Genomic DNA, 19014 nt, shown 5'->3' with positions numbered 1-19014 from the left:
AGCGTGGGTCTGGTTCGTGGTGGTGGCTGAGTTCGTCTGGTTCGTGGGGTGGCGTGGGTCTGGTTCGTGGTAGTGGCTGGGTGGATCTGGTTTCGTGGAGGTGCGTGGGTCTGGTTCGTGGTGGCAGCTGGGTGGATCTGGTTTCGTGGGGGTGCGTGGGTCTGGTTCGTGGTGGTGGTTGGGTGGGTCTGGTTTGGGTTTGGTTTAGTAGGGCTGGCGTGGGTTGGGTTCGTGGTGGTGGCTGGTTCGTAGGGTGGTTGTAGGGGTTCAGATCTGATTCGTGGTGGTTTACGTACGGTCCGGTGGTGGTGGTTTACGGTGGGTTCAGTGGTGGTGGTGGTGGTGGTTTACGGTGGGTTCGGTGGTGGTGATTCTGGGTTTTAGTAGTTCTGGTAAATTTTTGTTTTTTTTTAATTGGATTAGTGTTTAAGGACATGCCCTTATATTTTAATAATCATGCTTAAAAACTTTTGCCTTGGCCTCCGTGAAAGGTACGGTTGTTGCAAATAACAAAAAACGGAGGTAGTATATTAACGCATTTGTTACAGTATATGAGTATATCTATATTTATGATAATAGTATTATTATTACCAATGAATATAATAAATTATCTTTTCATAATTGGATGGTTAGGACTTGAATCTTAAAAATAAAATGACATTATTTTAATATGGTTTGGGGTACATTCATAGTAGCTAGTTACTTACCGTCGCTTTACCATTGGAAGAAAATTCATAGATATATAAAAGTATTTTTAGTTGGAGATGGTAAGTTAAGGAGAGCCAAATTACGGTGAAGGAAGAATAATAATAATAATCCCTAATGAAAGAACAATTTTGAAAGCATCTAATTTAGTTAAAGCTATTGTAGAAAGTAGTTATTCTTCTATTTTGCAGAATTTATGGGATACAAAATACATTCAAGAAATAGCAATTTTTGCCCCAACTCATGATATATAGGTATTATGAATAATTATTTACTATCAAGCGATGAGAAAATATATTTGAGTTCTAAAGTATATGCAACCCGAATGCAAGCATGGAGATTAAGGACCTCTATTTAGTTCAATTCCTAAATACCCTCAGGTGTTAACTATTTTTTTCTTAATACCAAAGTTATGTTTGGTTCAATTTTGGAATGAGTTTTTTCTTCTTTTATTTAATACGTACTTGAAGTACTGGTTTTGGTCAAATCCATCTATCCCTTTAGATTTCCAAACCCCATACCTTGGGCGATTGAGGTATGAGTTAAAAATTTATAAAATTTATTTAACACAAAGTTTCATATGTGATTAACCACACCGTGTGGATGAGGTTAATTATTCAAGGGTTACTCGGTCGGTCAAGAGTTACGCGGTTAGGGGTTTCTCGGTCAGACATGGGTTACTCACTTGGTCAAGGGTTACTTGGTCATGGATTACTCGATTGTTCAGGGGTTACTCGGTCGATCAGGGGTTACTAGGTTGGTCAGGGGTTACTCAATTGGTTGAGGGTTACCCGTTTAATGATTTGGTGTATGTCAGCCGGCCACACAAAATATGTGTTGTTTATATAATTATCAACCAAACACATGGTATGAGTTTACACCATTTGAAACCTATACCTCATTCATATATTTCATGAACCAAACGGCTCCTAAATAGATATTCGTAACTTTTATTTATATTGGTGTAAGTAATTTTGATTATTTAATGATAAAGATATACAATATGGAAAATATAATTGTAAACTTGATTTTTACGTTCTATGACAACATTATGGGAGTGAGAAAGTATATTTTTATAATTAGCTTGCTTAAAACAAAAATACACATGAAGGATGTTGCATGAGATATGTAAATGGACATAAATCATTTTGGTCTAAAAGGTCAAATTTATCAATAAAGAGCATAAACTTTATTAATATCTTTGTTTCTGTATATTTTCTTAAACATTAAATTGCAAATATGGTAATAAGTATTGTGATAAATGGGTAGACATTAAGTTAATTATGTCTTTCACTATTGTGCATTAAACAAACTATAACTTTAAATTGTTGAGACTTAATATTTGAACTTTTAAAGATGTGCAATTGCACGGGTTTTATACTAGTTACTTCCTTATTCGTGAAATTTAGGCGCAAAAAAGAAAACCAATAAAATTGAAGATGAAATGACAAAAGTACCCTAAAACCCAAATCCCCAAACCTTAACAACCGAAACAACTTCTCCTCTTTCCTTCTCCCTGTTCCCTGTTCCCAAATTCCCTGTTCTTCTCCTTCTGGGCTCTCTCTGTGCGCAGCTTGCCTTCCGCTGCTGTCGCCGCGCATTTCAGCCGCCGCAGCCGCAACCACAACCACAACCGCAACCATAGTCGGCGTTAACGCGTAAAACGCGATTCTTTCTCTCTCTTCAAATATAACTATCGAAATTAAATCCCTTTTCCCCAATTAAATTTTTTATTTTTAGGGTTTACAGATAACAATGGAGGAAATAGACCATTACATAGTTCTTGGGTTAGTTACAGGAGAAGAAGGATCAAAGCTCACTGAGAAAGAAATTTCCACAGCATATCGAAAAAAAGCTATTGAATTACACCCAGATAAAAATCTCAACGACCCAGATGCTCCAGCTAAGTTCCAGAAACTTCGAGTTTCTTACGAAATTCTCAAAGATCCTAAAGCTAGGAAAGAATTCGATGATTTACTTAGGGTTAGGAGAGAGAAGAAGGTTCGGGATAAGCAATTCGATGCGAAACGACGTCGGATGATGTCGGATTTGGAGGAGAGAGAAAGGGCATCGTTTGTTGATCCGGAGAAGAAGGCTCGTGATGAAGAGGAGGCTATTATGAAGAAATTGGCTGAGGAAATTGCTAGAATTAAAGCTAGTTTGGCGAAGAAACCAGTTTTTGAGAAGGAGGAGAGGAGAGAGAATGTGGGTGGTGTTGGTGGGGTTGCATTGGATAAGAGTAAGGTGTTGAAGGTGAGTTGGGAGAAGGGTGATTCCGAATATAGCGCGAGTCGATTGAGGGAATTGTTTGAGGAATTTGGAGATGTTGAAGATGTTGTGATTAAGGGTTCTAAGAAGAAGAGTTCTTGTTCTTCTGCACTTGTTGTTATGGGATCAAAAGAGGATGCTGTAAGTATCGAAATTTATGTTTAATTTGCTTATTTTGATTGATTTAAGTGTTGGATTTTATTGAAATTTTGTTTTAAGTGATGAATTTGAATAATTGATTGTTTGTGGTTGTTTTGATAGGTTGCTGCTACTGGAGTTATGATTGGGGATCTATCAAATCCATTGCTGGTTTTGCCTCTTGAACCAACTAAAGCAATGCCTTCTGTAAGAGCCCAAGCGCCGGTGGAGCGAGACGAAGCACCCATGGGGAATGTTGTTGGGGCTGGATTTCAGGCGTTTGAGGATTCAGTTCTTGATAAACTCAGAAAGGTTAGTTATTTATTTTATGTAATAATGTGATTGTTATAGTGTTATTCTCTATCTGTAGTTTGTATGAGGATTGTGAATAGAGGAAAAGGAATTGTGTAGGGTTAGTTGATTAATAGCTAAATGCTTAGCCTGCTAATTCATTCACTTATAAGTAATTAAGCTAAAGTAGGGCTTTTGGTATTATGAAAAATTTGTTGTTGGCGCTCTTTATCTGTTAATCTGTTATATATGTACTTGTACAATGGTAGAAAACTACTATGGCGCTCTTTATCTGTTAATCTGTTATATATGTACCCTGTACAATGGTAGAAAACTACTATTAACTGCCTCCAGAGAGATAAATGATATGCAATTTGAGGATAATGTCACATCTAATCCATTGCTGACTTGCTGTGTGGATAACATCGCATCCTCCTGAAATAGAAGGGGGTGAGGAGCTCAAAGTGTTAGCTCCTCTGTCATGATCAGTTGAGGGTGAGCTGGTGAGCAAGAGACAGGAAGGGAGAGTGAAACAAATACTGGGTGTCTCTGCTGATTGCTGACTATGGACATTTAAAACCCACTGCCAATAATGAATATAGTGTCCGTAGATTTGAGTTTGAGTTGTTGACTGTGGAGATTGGTGTTGGCTCATGATGTTGTAACAAAATTTCCTCTGGGTACTATGTTTCCTGCACATGTGGACTGTGAAAATCCAAAGGGAAAGGGATATAAATGAAAAAGAGGGTAGAAAAGGGGGGTGGGGGGGTGGGGGAAGTGAATTTTCCTCCAAATCTCTCTAACATTGGAGGGATTTGGTTTATAGAAGGGTAACGGAATACGGATTCCTTCATTTCCTTTCCTTTCTCTTGTCCTATTTCTTATCCAAATAAGGAAAATGTATCCGTCCCTCTCCTCCCTTCCCCTCTCAATCTTCATATTCAAACATAGCGTTAAGGCAGAGGGACTGAGGGAGTGTTACCGGAAGTTGTTTCCATAGGTCTTTAGTTTTGGAGTTTTTTTATGAATGTTGATGCTGTGAGCTATGTTTTGCATCAATTTAGTGCAGAAGCAGAACAGAATAATAATGAAATGTCATATCTTTTAGCTGTGTGAAATTGATGAACTCCCTTTGTTTAAGGTCTCTGATTTTTAGGCATAAAGCTCTATTGACTTTTTAGGTTTTGGATCATGAGAAAAAAAAAAAAAATAGCTACTCCATTTTGCTTCATGGTTCTTGTTTCTTTAAAATGTATCTAACGACTTCCTATTAGTAAACAACCCATGGTGTACTGTGGAAACTGTTTATCTTATGTTTTGGCATCTCTTTGTGGCTCTACTATCTATCTAATGCTAGTGCTGTTATGTGGCTGTTGGTTCTTCGGATTACTAGACTACTGATGATGATGTTGTGTTTGTTTGAAGATTTCTTTATTTTATTTTCATGATTGCGATTTATTGCATGGTTTTTAATTCTATCATAATGTTGACTACCATGAGTTGTTATATTATTGAATTGTTCCTTATTTCTTTTGTTCCCTTCTTGCTGAACAGGCTGCAGAGAAACAAAAAACAAACAAGAAGGAAACTTAAGACAAAAGTGCTATTGATTTCACTGCAGAAGCTCCGGGCTTCACCCGACAGACTGTCGCTTTGGATGACTGCTTCCTCTTGACAGAAGCAAAGTTTATCTTCTGAGGATCCCATCAGAACTGTATGAAGAACCATTTTCCATCACGAGTGTGTGCACAACAATGGCCCAAAGGTCATGGAGCTACAAATTACCTATCAGAAGCTATTCTAAGCTTGCAAACTTGTAAAGTTGTAATGCTTTGAAAAATCTTTGTATATTTATACAAGTTGATTGTCATCTTAGAATTATAATTCGGTCACGATTGTATGTACATTTACTTACATAAGAGCGTGTATTCGTTTTAAATTTGCAACAATGAATTGATCTGAAATGTACAATACCAATGTAGTATAGCATAGCAAATTATGACATCACTAGCATAATTATGATAAATAATGCATTGGGTATAACTAATTGATAATTCAATGAAGATGAAGGATTCATGACTACCTATGTATGTAACATAATATTGAAATAGCCCTGTAGTTGAATCAAACACATTCTTGGGGTCTTTATAGACAAGTTGATAAGTTTGTTATAATTCCAAATCAACTTATATGACCTTAGGGGATACCCCACACATTCACTTTAATTTTGGAAAAAAATCTCAAAATTGGCCCGAAAACAGGCTGGAAGATACAGGTTGGTTTGAAGGTAATACAACATTAACACATCATTCAATGATACTTCTGTACTAAGGGCAGTACACAGGCTACACACTTCATGTGCCATAAGATATTAAACCAAATTGCATAATAATGACGAATCAAAATAATAGGCAAACAAGACTTAACTTCTATCATTCCTTTTACCAAAGCCTTTTGTCCTAGTTGACTAGTCTGTACTCTACACTGTATACAAATCTAAATATATCATGATGAGCCTCTCAAAAATGAAATGATGTGATCAAGCAATGAATCTGTGTCAAAGCTACAGATATGTTTAGTGTTTCTCTGTGATTAAGCTAGTGTCGAGCCCAAAAACAGTTTGCATTATGCAGGTTTTCGCAGAAGCAGAGCCAACACATAAGAAAGAGCTGCATCAATTGAGGACAAAGCAACAACAAGCCCAGCTACAAGTACAAGGGTGAGGGTGGCAGTTCGCAGCTGCAACAAAAAACAGAAAGAGGAAAATATTAGATTTTCTACCCCCTAGTGAAATACACAAGGCAGTGACGGCCAAATATTAGACATATTATCCTCTATATTCATCAATTACTGCTTTCCATGGAACAATCCATAGCAGTTCAAACAAGGACTAGGCATTAACCTTAAAGGTCTTTGATATACAATCTAGGGTGCCACTAAATGGGACTTGAATGAAGGACAGCTAAAAAAATCAGTTATCACGATTGGGAGAGATTATAGACATTATACATCTCTCTAACCAAATCAACATATTCAACCACTTCAAGGTGTTCATTAAGGGGTTGAAATGATATGGGCACTTATACAGGATCATTCTTATAGTCAATATAAGATGAGATAGTGTCCTATAGATCTCATGTCTTCATGAAAAATGACACTGATAGCATCAATGAAATACAGAGTAATGTACTGATAAACCTTGTACCAAAACTCAAAAGGGTACAAGCAATTACTTTGTATTACTCCCATGTTTCATCTGCTCTTAGGTTGGAAAGAGAATATTCCTTGTCCTCCATTCACGCTTATTTGTCAATACTTGTGAAAAAAAAAACACACACACACACACACAAATAAACTTTGGGTTTTTGTTCTATCCCAGCATGGCTTAAATCATTTCACTGCGGCAGGAAATTTCTGTATACATAACAACATTCATCTATGATTAGCCAAAGGATCTAGGAGATTTTATGTCCAGGATACTCCATCATCTATGCACTTCCATATATACAAGACACTAGACTATGTTAAATGGTACTAAGCATCTAGGTAGCCAAATCAACATATTGAGCTGACAGTTACGTATTCTGATTCAGAGACTTCTGTTTAAAGTCAGATCATATAAGCAATTCTGCTTTCATCAGTCTAATTATCATCAAAGACAATATACAATGAGAGTTTCCATTGTAAAACATCGAGATAAAGGCAATTTTTATGGAGAGGGGACGCAAGTCCAATCAGAACTCTAGTAGCATGTTTTCACGAGCACAAACAAGCATATACAAGTATTTGAAGTTTAGACAAGAATTATTTCAACCTGGAAAAGGCTTACATTAATCAACAGCAGTAGAATATTGCAATACACATAAACAAATATGCATCCAAAAGTTAGGCAAAGGCGGTACCGTGTCCTGAAAACTCGGCCATTCTATGTATTTCAGCTGCCCAGGTTGTTGAGCAAGGAAAGCAAGCAAAGACTTCAAAGCCCTGAAAAGAATATAGCACAAAAAACCACTCAGTTGAATAACAAGCTACTACTCCCCCAACCTCAATAAAGTTCCACACAAATTCTTCTAATCCTAATACCTGATTGTTTCCTTAGAAAAATGCACCCAAAATGGGTCCTCATCACTCTCATCATCAAACTTTAATCCATAACTTCCTCCCCTAGACATCGAAAACCGAGGTCGAATCTGCCTCTTGTTTGAATAATTGATCTCTGACCTTAAATTCTACCAATATATAAGATGTGCAATTCAGAAATTCTATACAAAACACTAATATGCTTAGAAATAAAAAATCAATAGAACAAGAAGACAATTATTTACCCATTTTGGTACAAAATTACAAGCAATCAAGTCTCTAGAATTGGCTTCAGTAGACAATCGATATCGAAACGAAAGCATTGGATTCCATTTTTATGACCCAAAACTACATCAATTGAAAAGGCAGTGAAAATTTTGATTAATATCTTCAATACAACAATTCAATTAAAAAAAAATAGTGAATAGTAGAGTAAAAGAAATTGGTACCGGAAGAATTTAGCAGCAACCCATATAAAGTAGTCATTTTAGCAGCAACTCATCAAAATACTTGTAATTTCCTGAAAAAAAGCAACTACATAGTTACATAGTGTTAATTGATATTAATTGTAAACCCTAATTAGAACATATGGATAGATAGTTCATGGTTTACTGTTACTGTAGGAGAGAGAAAGTTGAGGGAATGGAATTTGGATAGTTGAACGAGGTCTTTGGATTTTTTTTTTTTAAATGAAAATCGATCTTTATATTACCTGAAATTGAAAAAGACTTATAACCACTCGAGCTATACCTCACTCTCACGAGTCTTGGATAGTTATTTTTTTTTGAAGCCAAGTCTTGGATACTTAAACAAATAGAATAATTTTTTTTTTTTAAGACAACGAATAGGATAATTTAGTGAGTGTAAAGTTGTAAACTAGATTTCTTGAACAGTAATTTTGGCTAATTTATTGGTGTTTAATAATTTTAATTATCAACAAATATATGAAAACATAATGATAATTTTTCAGCCCTTTTCCTAAGTTAACAAGATAAAATAAATAAATAAATAAAATTATGGCTTAAAAAAAATTAACATAATTTTTTTTTTAATTAACGTTTTATATGAGTTGTTACGGTTTGATAATACTAACCACTTTATTTTATCTGTGTAACAAACTTTAAATTTATCTTTTAATAAAAAAAAACTTGGTTCTTTATATTTTTTCATCCGTAATTCCATATTCCTAATTCTACTCAAATTCTTATTGCCTCCAAGGCTCCAAAGCCCCACTATATATACATATACCCATATAATTTTTTACACCCAAAAAAATTATTCCACTCTAAAAAAAAAAAATCTACTCAACAGAGATATTCTACATTATTCTCTTCATCATGTCCTCAAAACACCTAATAACAACCATCGGCGTAGACATGAATAACGAGATGCAATCACCAGTTAAATACTCGTACACGAGTCTTCGTGACTTAATGCCGCCAAGTTTTGAAGAGTTACGTCGGAAATCCAGTTATGAAGATATTCAGAAGATAAAGAATCCCTTAAATAGACATGCTGCCTTGGCTTACCTTAAACCGATGCCAATCCCGCCACCGAAGGATCATGATCACTGGTTGAAGAAGCTTTTAGTTAGTTTTACTGGAAAAAGTTGTGATTCCGATAATGACAAACAAGGAGATGTCAAAGACAAGCTAGGGTGCATTGACTTTATTAATAAACTCGTTTTTGGGTAATTCTTTGAGTTTGTTGTTTTTAGATATATTCGAGATTAAAATTTCTTTCTATCTTTTTATTTTAGGGAATTAGGTTAAATTTTAGATCAACTTTGTAGTTTGTTAGAGTTCTAGCAAGTGTAAATAAACCCTCGTGATCTTTTTGTTAATATATTTTACTGTTAGTTCAAAATTTCAGAATTAATGCTGCATTTGTTTTGTTGAATCCATTCAAATAATGCATGATAGAAAAAGTAATTTACTTCATAATATCATTTAAATATTTGGTAATATATTTTATCTTCATTAAAAAGACTGCCATAAGACCAGTGTGATGTTGGATTTCAAAAAAGGATCACATTAAAAGGATGGAGGTTACCGAAATGCGCATGTTAAGGTGGATGTGCGGGAACACTTTAAGAGATAGAATTAGAAATGAGGTTATTCGCAAGAAAGTAGGTGTGGCAGGCATTGCAGACAAATTAGACCTAAAGGTGTACTGGTTCGAATAGTGGAAGAGTGGGACCATGGAGGGGTTAAACGAGGGAGAGGGAGACCGAAAATGACTTGGTTGGAAGGAGTTAGGAAAGATATGAAATATATGGATTTGCATGAGGATGAAACATTGGATCGTAAGGGATGGAGGAGGAAGATTTTGTGGATGATTAAACAGAATAATCAAATTTGGTTCATGTAACCGACCCTGCTTATGGGATTAAGGCTTTGATTGATTGATATTTTATCTTCATTATTTATGAAATTTTGATATGCATTGGATTTGATCATAACTCTATAATTAAATTCAGCTAAATTCAATTGATCATAACTCTATAACCCTCACGTCCCGCGGTCACTTGTAATTGAGAAAATTTGACATCGTGTCTTCAAACTTTTGATAGGGATTCTAATCTTGATTATTTTAGTCACAAAATTTCAACCTTGTTATATTCAAAGTTCAAACCATGGTTGTAGTTTCTTAATCCTAATCATCTAAACGGTCTTGTGACTTTAAACCTCTTTTAATATATACTGAATGCGACTTACAAAATTTAAGATACTCTATATAGTTTTTTTTTTTAATTAAAAGTAAGATACTCTGTATAATAATGTAATAAAACACGTGATATTCCCTTTCTTTAAGTGGCCCACTATCTCAAGATAGCATTAACATTCTACTCCGTATGTATTATCCCCATTTTTCCCACATGAAACAAGGTCTCTTAACCTACCCCAAAACTACAAAGCATCTACTCCGTACCATCCCATATGATATCCCATTTTCAATTTTTCACTAAAATCATCCATTAAAAAATAATTAAACCAAAAAAAATGTCATAAAAACTATAGTATAAAAATAAACCTTTGTCCATCCAAACACCACCACTCAAAACTCTCTCACATCTTCACCCTTCATTCTCTCTCCTCTTTCTCTCTCTAACCCCCCTCCCCCCCAAAAAAAAAACCATGGCAAATTCTCCTTCATCAGAAAGCGAGATCATCGAACACGTGGTACTCTTCAACATCAAAGACGAAGATGATCAAGATCCATCAAAAGTCAATGCAATGGTCAACGGTCTGAACGGCTTAAACTCACTCGATTCAGTGGTCTACCTTACCGCTGGTCCAATCCTCCGTACTCGATCCCTCCCTTCTTCCCTCAAATTCACTCACATGCTTCACGCTCGTTACCCCACTCGTGCGGACCTCGAAACCTACTCTCTCTCCGACCAACACGTGTCTGTCGTCAACTCCTTCGTCAAACCCATTTGCGACGACGTTTTTGCCATCGATTGGGCCGTCAATCTTTTGGGCCCAACTGTCCCAAGGCCCGGTTCTGCTATGAGGTTCACTTTCCTGAAGGTTGAGGGTGAAGATGAAAAGGAAAAGATTTTGGAGGGTATGAAGAAAATTAAGGAAAGTTTAGACCCTTTTGTGCAAATAAGTTTTGGGGAGAATTTTTCTGATCGTGGGAAAGGATTCAGTGTGGCGGCACTTGTTGTGTTCCCTGATTTGATTGAATTGGACGGTGGTGAAGAGTATGAAGATCAAATGAGATCGTTGATTGAGAAGTTTAAGGTTTCTGATGATGAATTTATAGCCGTTGATTATGTTGTTCCACGTATTACTCCTGTTGCTAGTGTGGAGTAATTTTTGTTTGTGGTTTTTTTGTTTTTGGGTACTTTTTTTGTGTTGCTTTATTATAGTATTGTGTTTATTTGATTTTGAATTCTGGATTTATTTTATGTCTATTGATTTTATGAATAAGGAAAAATCTAATAAACGCAACTACGAAATAAACAACAAAATTTTCGACTACCAACTTCATTGCCAAATAATACATGCCATTGTCACGTAAAGAATTAAATGGGGATTTTTAACGTGTATCATTAGAATAAAACCTGCAAAACTGTTGTTAATTCAGAGTAGATTTTTTTATAACTTATCCGTAGTAAAATAAAATTCATTTTATTGATCTTTTCCTTAAAAAAAAAAAAAAAAAAAAAAAAAAGCTTGATGTTTGCACTAACATATTTACTCCGTGTTTTTTTAAACAAAAACATGCGCCCTATTAGACAAACCAACTCTTAATACATCGTATATCATTTTAGTAGGTTGATAATTGGATTCATTCTTTGTCAAGGCACATACAATCGGGTGTTTGTTTGGTTCATTGGTTGTAGGAAAATTACATAGGAATTGAAACCTTGTAGGGTTGTAATCTTGTAGAATATACAATTTGTTTCGAATCAATTTTAAATCAAATAGCCTATCATTATAAGACCACCTTTGACAAATGAACAACTGGGATAGGGTCAGTGACTCGCAACTATGGTCTTATAATAATACTCCCTCCGTATTTTATTACTTGCTCAATTTCTCCATGCGCGGAGTTTTAGAAGAAATAATATAAAGTGATTAAATATGAAGGAAGTGAGACTGGTGGAAGAATAATGTATGATACTCGTAGTTGGGAGGAAAGAGAATATGGAAATATTAAAATATGATAGTGGGAGATTCCACTATGAGAGAGATTAGTAAAATATTATGAAAGATTTCCAAAAATAATGAAGCAAGTAATAAAATACGGTTGCAAGAGAAAAAAGGAGCAAGTGATAATATACAAAGGGAGTACAGAGGGTTTTACACTTACATTTCCCCTAAATTTATTGGCATCAAATTTTCGAACAATTTATCATTTGTACATAAAGTTAGGCAAGGAACAGCTTGGGCCTTGGGCTCATGGAATTAGGGGTGGCCCCTCCTATACGTGAGAATGGTTATCATGTGATCTAGAACTTGAGGTCTAATAGGGTTCAAAAGGGAGATATCAATGTCTTTTTTATTTACCGCATTTATTTATTTTAATGATTAATAAGTTTTGCTTTCTGTGTAATATGGAACTTTATAAGATGCATGTCATATTGTCATGAATGTGTCAATTTTATGTTTCCTCAAAATAACTGTGGATAAACTAGTAGATTTGATCATGTATACAATGATTGAGCTTTTGTTTATGTGATGAGCTTATAATATATAGTATAATTTTAAATTATGAACTGTATTATTGGTCTAAAGATAACATATTTTAGTTTATTCCTATCTGGATATAGATCACAATCTGATCCACATGTAATAGAGCCAACTTTGTACGCTGTTTGAGATTATGCCAATGAGTTTGGTAGCCAATCTTTTCTTCTACTACGTATATAGTTGAGTTGGTCCAAGTATCATATTCAAGTACTCTTTTATTTCAATTTATTTGCCTATAATAATTTGTACAAGAGAAAAAATTTTGGCTAGCGATTGATGTTAAATTCAAGAAAATAATGATAAATATGAAATAACAAATTTCTTAATTAGGAAAAGGAAAAAAAATTAGGGCACACCAAATATAAATAAAAATATGGGTCAAATAAATTAAAACGAAAATAGTATTATTAATGAACTACATGTACTCGTCCTATATTGGCCTATGGTTGTCTAAAGAAGAATTGGTGCGTGGATCATTGACTTTTGGTTTAAATAAATTTATAGTATAAGCGAGATTTAATCTTAAATACCCTTCAAAAAATTTTAACTAACCAATTTAATTGGTAATTATAGAGTAGTACATTATGATTACATCTAATTCGAATCCGTTATTCTCAAGTCATACAAAAGAAAATCAGCTACTGATTCTACTCCTACCACATACAATATCTATGCTGTCTTTATTAAATCGTCTCAAATTAAAATATTTAATAAACATTGCCATTCCTTGATTTGCCAGTCATAAACCAGCTGAAAGGATAGTAACTTAACAAAAAAAACATTGAAAAATATCATGGAAATTTGATGAATGTTACGTGAATTATCCTCCCTAAACAATGGACCCACCATTGTAGAAAACAACATTTTTAGTCCTTAATCAGTTGATTGGTCTAATTTGCAGACTATTCTTCTAAAAATAAACTTTTTGAATGGATTTTTTTTTGTATTAATTAAATATTTTTATACGTATTATTAATTAACAATTGAAATTTTATGATTAATTCATTCCAGATAGGCTACGGATGTAATTGACATGATCAACTGGACGGTGCCGTTTTGTTTTTCTTAATTAAGCTAATCTAATGAGTACTGAAAAATTAATTTAACACTTAAATAACTAGCTGGGTTCAAATCGACCCAGTTTGGTTAAAACGGGGTCATATTTTAGGATTGTAAATTTGTAATTAGACAATTAGTGGAAGCTGGACCCGGGTCCAGCCCAAACATGATTACACTACAGAAAAGTGGGCCTAAAGGTCCTAAACCTAATGAATCACCGTTTCGAGCCCGATTAAGCCCACATGAATCGGCCCATTCTTAATCATAGTAGACAATTAAACACTGGTTCTCAAACATGTGTTTTATTATCTATATCTTGACCTAATTGTTTAGCTTAGTTATGGTTTAATTTCATGTCTTTAGTTTTGCAATTCCTATAATTATTGTTTTTTTTTTAATTTTTTTTTATATCAATTTAACTTTATTACTTGTGATTTCTTGTAATTTATTATGAATTTGAATGGTTTTGAGAAAAGTCGTAGAAAAAAATCATGAATCTTTAAATCGATATGGAGTTTTTTTTTTTACTTGAGATGATTTTGAGGAATAGCCCCAGTGGTGATTAGTGGAAGGTATTTCATCACAAAATTGGAAAATATTAGAAACATGGATGACATATATAGTTGGAAGCTACACCAAGCAATAACTTTAATCAACTTAATTTGAATTGACAGGTATAGTTGGAAGCCAAATGCTCTCATTAAATGAAGAACTAGATGAATAAGATGATAGATGACACATTAATTAAAGCATAATTATATGTACATCAACATGAATAAGCAATGTTGTAATAGGTACATCTGATATCCAAACTAACAACTTCATAATTACAGAGAAAATCAATATAAATTGCATTTCATGCTGATCAAATCCATGGCAATTAGCTAGGATCACAATCACAGATCAAATTTTACAATTCTTTCCAAGGTAAATAAGACATTAATTAAATGATCAATCATAGTATTGTACTATTGTTGCATGAAACTCGGAAATATGCTTCAATTAAGCCCCAAGATAAATAGCTTCAGCTGAGGCTGTGGCAGTTGGGAATGACTTCTGGTAGAACCAAATGATACTGTCTGGTTTGTAATATGCCCGTCTGCTTGGACGACCCACGTTTCCAATTACTGGTTGATTCAAGTACGCATATTTACTCTTTGTCCACCTACACAGATAAGATACTTAAAATGTACGGGAACTACCTACTATATTATACCACTTTAAAAATTACACGAGTTTAATTGTTTTGGACAAACTAGTTACTAACTAATGTTTAGATTCCGTTAAGGTACTATCAAGGTGCCCAACAAACTCAAATCTTTTTACAATTAAAAATAAATTGCGTGGTTTCATCTTATAATATAAGTATGACAATACAATAACATATTCCTTACTTGGTTACTTAGACAAGACATTATAGTCTATTCACTATCAATTGCGACACTTTTACCTTAAGTATATATACCAAAAAAAAAAAGGCAAAGCAAAACAAAAGTTACAAAACTAAGTAACAGAACAAATTCCAAATCAAGCAACTAAGAAAAGTAGATTAGATTTATGATCGATTTAGTTAAAGTTGGATCAATCTTGTTCAATTCGAGCTATTGTGACTTTAAGTTAAGTTTGGAAGTAAAATTCGGGTTAATCCGAGACTTGAATCAAATGATAAAAGCCAAAAGCCCGATTCGAAATTACTATATCAATCACCAACTCCAAATGACATATACTTGGTGTATATTATTAGTACAATCACTTAAAATCTGTAGAACTAAGGAAACCTTTTCAATGGTTAATTACATTAATTAAAAAGAATGAGGGGCTTATTAAGAAAAAAGTCAACAATTAATTGATTACAAAAAGAACACTTACCAATCCGTAATTCCCACACGAATCTCTTGATTGTTTCCACAAATCTTCTTTTGAATGATGGTGTTAGCATCCTCTTCTTCCTCTAAACTCTCTATAAACAACAAATAATCCTCTTCCTATAATAACACAAAATCATTTAATCAATACTCGATAAACCATGCTATTTCAACCCGATTCCTTAAATGACAAAAATGCTATTTTCAAGTAAAATCCAATCCATGAAATAATTTGATTTATAGACAGTGTCGTATATAAAAAATAACTGCGAATCAAATATGACTTAAAGGACTAATAAAATGGGACGGATAGAGTATAAATATTACGCGAAACAATAAAATTAGTCAAGCTAATTAAAATTTTAATTAGTGGATGAAGGACGATATGATGAATTAAATTACAGAGAGATGAGTAGCTCTGAGACGCGCAGCAGCTTTGATAGCAGCAAGAAAGTGTTCCTCTTCCTCAAGTCTTTTTTTCCTCCAAAACTTCTCAATCTCCCTCCTTGTATAGCTACTCCACCTCGGCCGAGGCGGTGGTGGTGGTGGTGTTGGAATTGGTGGACGTTTTGTAGATTTCATTACCACCTCTGCCCTTTTCATCACTCCCATATATTTTTCGGACACTTTTTTTTTTGTTGTATGATCAATTTCCCTAGTTAACACTTTTATTTGATAGGTTGAAAGCTAAAGATAAGAAAAAACAGTATTGGTGGTAGTGGAACTTTGTTGTTCAATTTTTGTGTTATTTTAGATAATCCAACTACCTTTCCAAACTAACGTTCCAAAGATTATAATAAAATCTTTGAATATCAAAAGCATAGGTTATATGAAAATTTTGGCGAGTTATATGAAAAAATTTACATGAATTAAAGGTGAACATCAAGAAAAAATGCGTGAAGTGGACTGACGGATACATATGACAACGTCATATACGTGGAGTGTGTGCCCACATAAATTCATATAATAATGTTGAGTGTTAGGTACTTAATATTTATATAATTGACTATAGATTAGAGTCTCTAATTTCATATTAAACCATAACATTAAGTAGTTAAGTGTGATTATCATACAAATATGAGATAAGGACGCAATTCAGCTGAATCAGAATAATTAATTAGTAATTAGCCATTTTAGTCAAGTTGCTGAAAAATACAAAAAGGTCAATTGTAGAAGATTCTTTTCCTTTTAAGGGTAGTAAGGTAATGCGAAATTAAAAAGATTCAATTGGTTAGGAGTACGAAAATTTTGATTCGAATACTTGAGCTATAGCATACAAAATTTTAGGGTCTTAACACAATTTTAGTCATATTTATATTTATTTTGTGATATGTAATAAAGTTTGGAATTAATCGTCTTATAAGGTAATCCATATATTATCACAGTTAGATTTAAAACCGACAGTTATGGAGTATGATAGAAGATAATTAGTTGAACTTAGTTTAAAAAATTTAAAAAGAATAATACTCACAATCTAAGATTTAGTCACGTCTGCATCACTATTTTCAATAGCCCTTGTACTAAACGAAAAAACACACTAGGGTCAAGAGTTGGATTCAATTTGGTGCATCCGTGATGCAATTGGCTCAATCACCTTCAATCAAATTGACAAATTGACATGTACATCTTCCATAACCACATTGTGACTTGATTATGGCTTGACCCCGGGATTTGTTAATTGTTATCTTGATCGATTACTAGTTTACTACTAATTGGCATCCTTAAAATACTAACAATTACTAATTGATTTGCTAATTTTTTACTAAATAAATAATATTCCGTATAACGGTTGCTTAATATTTTTGGCCTTCTAACCGATAAAGACCACAAATATTGAAAAACAACTTGCATTATACGAAGTATTAAATGTATACTTCGTATTTGATTATTTGCAATATCTTTATCATAGTATAGAAGGTAATCTGTCTTATGATGATCATAAAGCAAACTTTTGGAAAACTTTTATATTCCGATGATAGTACGATAATAATCAATATTTTGTTGAATGGTTAAAAGAGTTTAGAAAATGAAAATGCGACAAATTTGCTGACACATGTCTAAATTAGTCAACAAAATTACAAATTAATAAAGACCTTAATCAAAATTAATAAAATACTCGTACCAAAGATACAATGTAAAATTTCAGCCCAACAAGACCTAAGTGGTCCATTAATAGTAGAGCTGCACCACCCAAAGTTCCCGTTTATTGTCGGCCCACAAAGTGGACTTTCGATGGAAAAAAGATTGTTTCACTGTTTGTTTGTTTGTTTTTTCTTTTTATTTTATTTTGAGGGGATTTTTTTTTTTAAATGACTCTATTGTAAGGTACAGTATCGTTTTTCAAAAAAAAAAAAAAAAAAAAAAAAGGTACAGTATCGTTTACATAATGGATAAGCAATAATGAATAGTGGAAGAAGTACTTTACTTTTACTAGGTAAAAAAAAATTCAAAGCACCACCTTCTCAAAAGAGTTCTTGAAAAATCTAAATTTCTCATTTCATAATGACAATTATCTGAAAATAAAAACGTCAAAAATACATATGTATAAATTTCATCATGTGAGACCCATTCTAATGACCGTGTTGTAACCAAATATTTTTTTACCATTTAATTTGATATCTAGAGGATTGATATACCAATCTTCCCTTAGATTTCTACCTTATGGGGTTTGAGGTATGAGATTAGAAATCAAAATTTTCTTAGAAATTGGGTATGAATTTTAACAATTTCATACCCATACCTTTATACCTAATATATACAAACTAAACGTTCCTTAATTCATTTTATAGAATGTAATTTTACAATGTAAAAAGAAATAACGCGGCGTTTGGCTTAACTCACTTTACTAAAGAAAAACCTTATCCAACTTAATAGAAAAAAGAAAAAGGCAACATGTTGCCCAACAAAGTTGCCATAGATGTCTTTGATAAAGTTGATGAAAGCCACTATCCACTAATCAAAAGATTCAAAACATATTAACTTAAATCATTTGTAATTGGGCTCCCGCGTTTAAGTATAACAAGTTAATAAATTTTCTAAAAGAAAATTACGAGCTTAGGAATTGCTAATTTGTGTTTGGGCCCTTTTAGTTAAGTGGGCTTACTTTTGCTTCTAGTGTCCTTAACTAATGTCGTTATAACTCAAATGTGTTTTTACACTACGTATTTTTTTTTTCCAATACCAAGCATTCGATAAGGGTATATTATATTTCGTAAAATATACGAAGTACTTTGTATTCCATATTACGGATTTACCAGTAATATTATAGTTTAGTGTATTGTATTATGAAATCCAAAAAAAGAAATATGGAGTTAAAGTTAACTATGTGGAATAAAGTTCTACTATAAGATGTTATCTTTCCAACACACTATCATATTTGTCTGATTTAGCTCCACGCTTGAGTT

General features: G+C 33.5%; 4 protein-coding genes across 4 annotated transcripts; 2 read left to right on the top strand and 2 right to left on the bottom strand.

Annotated features, from left to right (window-relative positions):
* Positions 1 to 2103: 2103 nt before the first annotated feature.
* Positions 2104 to 5409, top strand: LOC110718497 (dnaJ homolog subfamily C member 17-like). Its single transcript, XM_021897331.1, has 3 exons — positions 2104 to 3114; positions 3235 to 3423; positions 4957 to 5409. The coding sequence occupies exons 1-3, from the start codon at positions 2461 to 2463 to the stop codon at positions 4993 to 4995; spliced, it is 882 nt and encodes a 293-aa protein (XP_021753023.1). The 5' UTR covers positions 2104 to 2460; the 3' UTR covers positions 4996 to 5409.
* A 281-nt stretch (positions 5410 to 5690) lies between these two features.
* LOC110718498 lies at positions 5691 to 8436 on the bottom strand. The gene is made up of 5 exons (XM_021897333.1): positions 7932 to 8436; positions 7728 to 7830; positions 7486 to 7631; positions 7305 to 7386; positions 5691 to 6141 (listed from the first exon to the last, which is right to left on the bottom strand). The coding sequence occupies exons 2-5, from the start codon at positions 7803 to 7805 to the stop codon at positions 6028 to 6030; spliced, it is 420 nt and encodes a 139-aa protein (XP_021753025.1). The 5' UTR covers positions 7806 to 7830; positions 7932 to 8436; the 3' UTR covers positions 5691 to 6027.
* Positions 8437 to 10245: 1809 nt separating this feature from the next.
* LOC110718496 (stress-response A/B barrel domain-containing protein UP3-like) lies at positions 10246 to 11475 on the top strand. The gene has a single exon (XM_021897330.1). The coding sequence runs from the start codon at positions 10620 to 10622 to the stop codon at positions 11301 to 11303; it is 684 nt and encodes a 227-aa protein (XP_021753022.1). The 5' UTR covers positions 10246 to 10619; the 3' UTR covers positions 11304 to 11475.
* A 2987-nt stretch (positions 11476 to 14462) lies between these two features.
* Positions 14463 to 16445, bottom strand: LOC110718495. Its single transcript, XM_021897329.1, has 3 exons — positions 16013 to 16445; positions 15615 to 15730; positions 14463 to 14910 (listed from the first exon to the last, which is right to left on the bottom strand). The coding sequence occupies exons 1-3, from the start codon at positions 16220 to 16222 to the stop codon at positions 14748 to 14750; spliced, it is 489 nt and encodes a 162-aa protein (XP_021753021.1). The 5' UTR covers positions 16223 to 16445; the 3' UTR covers positions 14463 to 14747.
* Positions 16446 to 19014: the final 2569 nt, after the last annotated feature.

The sequence above is a fragment of the Chenopodium quinoa genome, unplaced genomic scaffold, assembly GCF_001683475.1.
Source record: "Chenopodium quinoa cultivar QQ74 unplaced genomic scaffold, ASM168347v1, whole genome shotgun sequence".
Taxonomy (NCBI): domain Eukaryota; kingdom Viridiplantae; phylum Streptophyta; class Magnoliopsida; order Caryophyllales; family Amaranthaceae; genus Chenopodium; species Chenopodium quinoa.
Note: the sequence above shows the minus strand (reverse complement) of the source record. Positions and strands in the feature narration are given on the sequence as shown.